General features: G+C 34.8%; 1 protein-coding gene across 1 annotated transcript in view; it reads left to right on the top strand.

The window, feature by feature from the left end:
- The window catches only part of LOC18052185 (receptor-like protein 9DC3), a 5965-nt gene extending 1855 nt beyond the window's left edge, over window positions 1-4110 (top strand). The window contains exons 2-6 of the mRNA XM_024190882.1: window positions 5-1272; window positions 2766-2883; window positions 3261-3404; window positions 3460-3549; window positions 3818-4110. Coding sequence (XP_024046650.1) covers window positions 5-1272; window positions 2766-2883; window positions 3261-3404; window positions 3460-3549; window positions 3818-4110 — 1913 coding nt within the window. The remainder of the gene's footprint in view (window positions 1-4; window positions 1273-2765; window positions 2884-3260; window positions 3405-3459; window positions 3550-3817) is intronic.
- The last annotated feature ends 3819 nt before the right edge of the window (window positions 4111-7929 follow it).

A 7929-nucleotide genomic window follows, 5' to 3' on the forward strand; every position in this document is an offset into this window, starting at 1 on the left:
TTAGACCTTAGGTTTAATAAGCTGCAAGGACCACTCCCAATTCCATCAGCGTCAATCTTTTCATATCTTATTTCAAACAATCAGCTGACCGGGGAAATTCCACCATCAATATGCAGTTTGAATGGTCTTCATGCTCTTGATTTGTCTCACAACAACTTAAGCGGCATGCTTCCTGAATGTTTGGGCAATTTCAGTGTTGCGTTGTCAGTATTAAAATTGCAAAGTAACAACTTTCAGGGAAGCATTCCTCAGACCTTCATGAAAGGAACAAATCTGGCTATGATTGATTTAAGCAACAATTCATTGCGTGGGAGAATCCCGAAATCACTGGCAAATTGTGTGAAGCTCAAATTTGTCCATCTTGGGAATAACCGAATCACTGATGTCTTCCCTTCCTGGCTGGGAACTCTTCCAGAGTTAGAGGTTCTTGTCTTGAAATCCAATAACTTTCATGGAGAAATAAAGGCACCTCGAACAGCTTTCGATTTTTCGAAGCTCCGCATCATTGATCTCTCTCACAACAGATTTGGAGGCATTCTTCCGTCGAAACACTTCGATTGTTGGAATTCCATGAAATATGTCAATGCAAGTTACCCAACATATATGCATGATACACTAACTCCAAGCATTTATCCTGCATCTACCTATTTTGGTTTTTTTGATTACTCACTGACAATGAGTAACAAAGGCACAGAATTGGAATATGAGAAGCTCTCAAATCTGATCACAGCAATTATTCTCTCCAACAACAGTTTTGTAGGAGAGATTCCAACATCAATTGCTAATTTAAAGGGGCTTCGAAATCTCAATCTTTCCAACAACAATCTCCAGGGCCGCATTCCATCATCTTTGAGTAACCTAACGGCGATAGAGTCAATGGACCTCTCCAGTAACATGCTCTCAGGAAATATTCCTCAACAACTCTCAGAGCTCACATTCCTTGCACTCTTTAATGTGTCAGATAACCTGCTCACAGGGCCAATACCACGAGGGAAACAGTTCGACACATTTTTGAAGAGTTCATTTGATGGAAATCCAGGGTTGTGTGGAGGACCTTTGTCAAAAAAATGTAACAACTCTGAGGCTTCACCACCAGAAGAAGATCCGCACTCAGAATCTGTATTTACATTTGGTTGGAAGACAGTTGTGATTGGATATGCAAGTGGGACAATAATAGGAGTGATACTTGGGCACATCTTCAGTACAAGAAAGTATGAATGGCTCGCCAAGACTTTTCGACTGCAACCAAAGGCTGATGCGAGGACGAGGAGAGTCAGGGGACATAGGCAACGGATGTAATTAACCTTTTTTCTTTTTCTTGTATTGTGCTTTAAATTTCTTTCTCCTTCTTTTCTTCGAAGTTTAATAAACGTTTTATTATTGTATATGTACTATATTGTCAGTGCAAGTAGGCTAATAATTTGATGGTTCTTGGCAATTTTTCCTTCAGCACGGCATTCATATCGGCTGCTGCTTCTTTCTTATTTGTTATTCAGTACCTTATTACTGTCCTGATTTGATCAAACGATCATGTCTTTAATTAACAAAATTTAAGATAATAGTTGTAAAAGATTAATGCAGCATTCTCTTTTTCCAAACCTGAAAGGATATGATTTGGAAAAAAAAAAATCATATAATTGATGATCAGGTATTAGTGATTTGGGCACCAGTACAAAGGTCTGCGAACTTTTTGTATTTTACTTTTCATAATTTCCATATATTCTCTAATTTTGTTTTTGGGCAAAAACCCCTAATTTAGTTGAAGAACCGCTTAAAATTACAAATTAATCTCTCAAAGCGTTCTCTAACAATAATCAACTTTTTGAAGCATCAAGCTATTACATGGGGTGCCATATAACTACTGTAAAAAAATATCATTAGTCATCAAATATGTGCCAACAATATAATTGGTAAATGTTAACTATCATCAAAACTCAATCACAATGCTAGAAGTGGCATAAAAGTAATTTGAAATAGAAATACCTTTAATCAAGTTGTTGAAACATAAAAATATATTAAACATGTGTGTTTACACGTAGAATTTGCTTGGGATTTTAGCTGCATTTTGTAAAACTTTTCAAATAGAAATTATTTAATTAGAGCTTTTACATTACCCGAAAAAAGTAATTACCAAAAATATTTGAGTTGTTTGATTGTCAACCAAAGTTTTTTTAAAAAAAAAATTGTATAATTATTTTAATAGTCAATTTTTTATAGTTATTTTATAAAAGAATGAAATCCAATTATCAAATATAATTAAAAATACTTTAGACGGTTTAACACTTTAAAAAAAATTCACAATGAAACTATGGAAAAATAAAAGTACCACAACAAGATTCTGTGCTCAACATAGACAAGCATGGTTAATAGTCGGCAAGGAAGAAAGGGCTGGGATTGGTTTTCTTTTTCTTTTTTTTTAATGTAATCTTTCAATTTTTTCCTCCATAATAAAATATTTAAATAACTTTTTTCTTAATTTACATGATGTTTTGTACAAAGCGCTTGTTTTCATGTTTTTGTACAAATCGATTTTGCCAAATTCACAGAACTATACTAACAAAACAGAATCCTCCAGCCTGCCTATCATAGAGAGTTTTAAAAGGAATTATGTTTAATAAGAAATTATGCGGTTATTCACTTATTCTTATTTTTAATGCACAACTTGTTCTGCTCTCAATGTTTCAGCTTACCGTTGCGTTCTGTCTTGTTGCAATTCAAGCAAAGCCTTACCGTTGTTCAGTGTTCTTTTTATGATTATCCTTCAGCTTATTCCAATGTGGCATCATGGAACCAGGAAGAAGAAAATAGCGACTGACGGCATCAAATGCAATGAAGACACTGGTCATGTTATCAGGCTTGATCTCACAAGCAGTTGCCCCAATGGTTCTATCAATTCTAGCAGCAGCCTCTTTCAACTTGTCCGTCTAGAATGGTTTGTTCTCTCCAATAACCACTTCAACTTTTCTGAAATCCCTTCAGAAATCAAGAACCTGTCAAGACTAACAGCTCTCTCTCTCTCTCTCTAATTCTTCGTTTTCTGGTCAAATTCCAGCCGAGAGAGCTAGTTGGAGAGTCTTGATCTATCATTTAATAATTTTCATCTGAAGCTCCAAAGCCCGAGTCTAGCAAATCTAGCTGAGAAGTTAGCCAACCTAAAAGTACTTCACCTTGGACAAGTCGATACTGCTTCTACAGTTCCTTATGCATTGGCATATTTATCATCCTTGTTTTCTTATCTCTCACTGATTGCATATTGCAAGGTGAATTCCCTGCAGAGATTTTCCAGTTACCCAAACTTGTATTTCTCGCTCTGACGTATGATCTCTATCTCGCCGGATATTTGCCAGAATTTCAGAATAGCAGTGTCCTTGTAGATTTGAGAATTTCACATACGAGATTTTCAGGTAAGATTCCGGATTCAATAGAAAATCTTGAATCCCTATATTCCTTGGGTATTAGAGGTTGCTCATTTTCAGGAAAACTTCCTTCCTTCACTTGGTAATCTTACTAAACTCAATGATCTATACCTTTCTGGTAATGATTTTTCGGGTGAGTTGCCTGTTTTCCTGGGAAAACTTTCTGTTTTTGAAAACGCTAGAAATCATTTCATGCAACTTCTCAGGCAAAGTTCCGGATTCACTTGGTAACCTTTTGCAGCTGAATTATTTAACTGGTGAGATCTTAGGTCTGCTCTCGAATCTAACACAACTTACTCAATTAAATTTGGCTCTTAACCAGTTATCTGGTCCAATCCGGTTTTGCTTGTTGAACCTTAGCAAATTATCAACTCTGTACTTATAACATAATAAACTGACAGGGCGTATGCGTAATCCAGTTGAAATTAGAAAGCTAACCCAATTGCACATTCTGCGCTTAGCGGAGAATCAATTGGAAGGCTCTGTTCCTAGCTCTATCTTTGAGCTAAGGAATCTTCAAGCGCTTGACCTTTCCGACAACAATATGAGTGGCACAGGGGATCTAAACATTGTCCTTCTTAACATGGAATCTTTAACAGCATTACTTCTCTCGTCAAACAAGTTGTCATTGCTCACTAGAGCCACTGTCGATACCAATTTGCCAAATTTCACTATAATAGGGTTCAGTTCATGAAACCTTAGCGAGTTCCCATATTTTTTTGCACAACCAAGATCAATTGCTATCTCTGGATCTTTCCTCCAACAAGATAGCTGGCCAGGTACCTCAATGGTTGTTAAATGTAAGGATAAATAGTTTGGAATATTTGAACTTTTCTCACAATCTCTTTGTTCTTCCATGGTCCAAAATGAATACTTTAGACCTTAGTTTTAATAAGCTGTAAGGACCACTCCCATTTCCATCATCAGTGTTTATCCATTCCTATCTAGTTTCAAACAATCAGTTGACAGGGGAAATTCCACTCCAAATATGTTGTTTGAGTGGTCTTTACGCTCTTGATTTCTCTTACAACAACTTCGTTGAATCTTGATTGGAATCAGTCAACCAAGAATCCCCAAGACCTTTCTAAACTCTCTGATAATTGATATAGAAACAGCAACTAATCACGCAAAAGCAAAAACAACTCAAAAACCTGCAAGCTAAGAACAACAATTTATGGTGGTTCGGCCTGGAGATGGCGTATATCCACTGAAGAACAGAGCAACAGCTTTTATTCAATCACTGAGAACAAAATACAACCTTAAAGACAAAGTTACAAGCATTTCACACTATGATTTCACTTCCCTTAAGGCTATATATACACGCTTAAGAGCCTCCAGAAAGATCCCCTGCCAGCCAGCTGTATTCTGGGTTTGTTGTAAACAAAACCCAGAATTTTCCCGCTTTCATAACCGAAAATAACAAGCTTCTAGACACGTGTTTCCTTCACGTTAAACATAGGCCCAAAACGACAGTAAATAATGCAGTGTTTGTGTAGGATAAGTGACTGCACATGACAAGCACATGCTCAACTTATTCAAATGTTACTGACAAAATAATATTGTCATACGGACTTATAAGTTTTTAAGTCGACATGTCGTATTGCACCAAAGCTTTAAACTGACAGAACATCTGATCTTCTGGAAACTAGCTTCAAAGCTCACCCTAACGAACTTCAGTAGCATGGTTCCCAAATGTTTGGGCAACCTCTGTGATAAGTTGCCAGTGTTAAAAATGCAAGCTAACAACTTTCATGGAATCATTCCTGAAACCTTCGTGAACAGAACAAATTTGAGAATGATTGATTTTGACAACAATTCATTGCAAGGAAGAGAACCTAAATCCCTAGCCAATTGTGTGAAGCTAAAATTTCTTAATCATGGGGATAGCCAAATAACTGATGTCTTCCCTTCTTGGTTAGGAACTCTGCCAGAGGTAGAGGTTCTCATTTTGAAATTCAACAACTTTCATGGAGAAATAGAGGAACCTCAAACTGCTTTTGAGTTTCCCAAGCATCGCATCATTGATCTCTCTCATAATAGGTTTACAGGTAATCTTCCATAAAAGCACTTCTACCGCTGAAATGCCATGAAAGATCTCAAAGCAAGCAAGTAAGCTAGCCATGAAAGATCTCAAAGCAAGTAAGCTAACATATTTGCAAGTTAAACCGGTGCCGCATGATTTAGCTGCGTTTACCAACTATGGTTCCACCGATTACTCACTAACAGGCCAGCTCAACCATATTTGGGGACAAATGGTTTTAATTAATTATTCTTAAAATTTAAGACAAAAAATATATATATTATTTATTGAAATCAATTCTTTAAACACTCTAAAATGTAAAAATTATTAAATAAAATTCTATTCTACTGTTGGTAATCCATGAAATTTTAATTCAATTATAACATTTTCACTTATTGGTTTTTTTAACTCAAATTACATCTTTTTTACTACTTCCTTTATAGATTAAACTAATTTTTCTGTTCTTCTGTTTTCTAAAGTTTTTCGATATAGTTTTATTTCAAAATAGATAAAACAAGCACACACAAGAAAAGTAGATGAATAAAAGAATATATTAAAAAGAAATAAGAACAAATAAATAACCCAACTAATTAAGAGAATAATAAAAAGATAAAATCTGGAATTTGAGTTGAAATCATAAATTAACTTTATCTTTATAATAATTGTTTGAGAATTTGAGTGATGACCAATAGCCATAGAGAATAGAGAAAACGATTAGATTTTTTCTTTTTTTTTCTTGAGTGGAAAGCAGAGGAAGCAAGATTTTTTTCCCTCTCTCTCTCTTTCTTTCTCTCAAACACCAAGAACATATCGTATCTTGATTGTTGGAGGAAAAATTTAATGGATAAGTAATAAAATGTGGGGCTTTTATAGAGGCTTAAAATGAACATAAAACTTTTTAATTATAACATATTAATTCTAACAATGAAATAGAGTTTGTAGGATTGAAACTATTAATTTATCGGTTTTATAAGAATTAAAACTATTAAGTACTATATTAAACAAACTTTATAGGAATTTGATAGTTTATTTAGGAAAAGATAATTACAAAATAATAATAAATTAAATGAATAATAATGACTTTTAAATTCACTTTCTCATTTTATATACAAAATAATCATCTCATGAGTTCTTTATATAAAGCGGGACCCTAAGCAACCGCCTAAGTTGCTTAGAGGTCAAGCCCCTACTGCTAATAATGAGAAACAAAGGCAGAGATAGAATATCCCAAGCTGTCAAATTTGATCACAGCAATTATTCTCTCCGACAACAATTTTGTTGGAGAGATTCCAACATCAATCGCCAATTTAAAGGGGCTTCGGACTCTCAACCTTTCCAACAACAATCTCCGAGGGTACATTCCATCAACTTTGAGTAACCTAACCGTGATATAGAGTCATTAGACCTCTCTCGTAACAAGCTCACAGGACAAATTCCTCAGCAAGTAGCAGACCTCACATCCCTTTCATTCTTTAATGTGTCACACAACCATCTGAGTTAAAGAACAGAAAATAGTTGTTTGGCTGATGAGAAAGTTAAATAAAAGAAATGAGATCTGGAAACTTCAACTTTATTCAATTCTTTTGTTTTCTGGAACTATAACCATCTACTAATCGATTACATGTATATATATACAAGTGCAGCTGCTCAGCTGAAGTTTAACAAACTAACTAACTATTTACAACTTGCTTAACAAAATTATCACGTGTATATGCACAAGCAGCTACATAACCAACTGGTGCCAGCTGGCAGTACATGTCATCAACTTGTAACTGATTGTAGAAGCTTCTATGATCCTCTGCTCTGCTGCAAATATGAGCCTCCTTAACAATCTGACGGGAGTAATACCACAAGCGACACAGTTCAGCACATTCACGAATGATTCGTTTGTTGGAAATCCAGGATTGTGTGGAGAACCTTTGCCTAGAAAATGTGAAAACTCTGATGCTTCCCCAGCAGATGATGATCTATACTCAGAATCTGTAATCGCATTTGGGTTGGAGACGGTGCTAGCAGGGTGTGCAAGTAGGACAATAATAGGAGTGGCACTTGGGTACATCTTCTCCACGAAAGTATGAATAGCTTACGAAGACTTTTCGACTACAACCAGAAAGTAGTGGAAGGAGGAGGAGACATGGCAAAGAATGTAATTAATAAGCTTTAATTAATTTATTTATTTATTTTATGAATTACTCACTAAAGCCTTGAAGAATTGTGTACTTGAAAATTTTTCTTTCTCTTCCAATTTCAATAAATCTATTTATACTATGGTGCTATTGCTATGATTCACGCTTCGGGCCTGTTTGAAATTATTTTTGAAAGATTTAAAAGTGATTTTAAAAAAATTAAAAGTCGATTTTAGTATTTGATAAACTTTCAATAGGATCATTTTATCCTATAACAAATTTTAAAAAATGAAAAAGAGTAGTTTTTCAAAATTTGATTTTGATAATTCATTTCATAATATATATATAAAAATCTAAAATTATCTTT

The sequence above is a fragment of the Citrus clementina genome, unplaced genomic scaffold (genome assembly GCF_000493195.1).
Source record: "Citrus clementina cultivar Clemenules unplaced genomic scaffold, Citrus_clementina_v1.0 scaffold_2, whole genome shotgun sequence".
Taxonomy (NCBI): domain Eukaryota; kingdom Viridiplantae; phylum Streptophyta; class Magnoliopsida; order Sapindales; family Rutaceae; genus Citrus; species Citrus x clementina.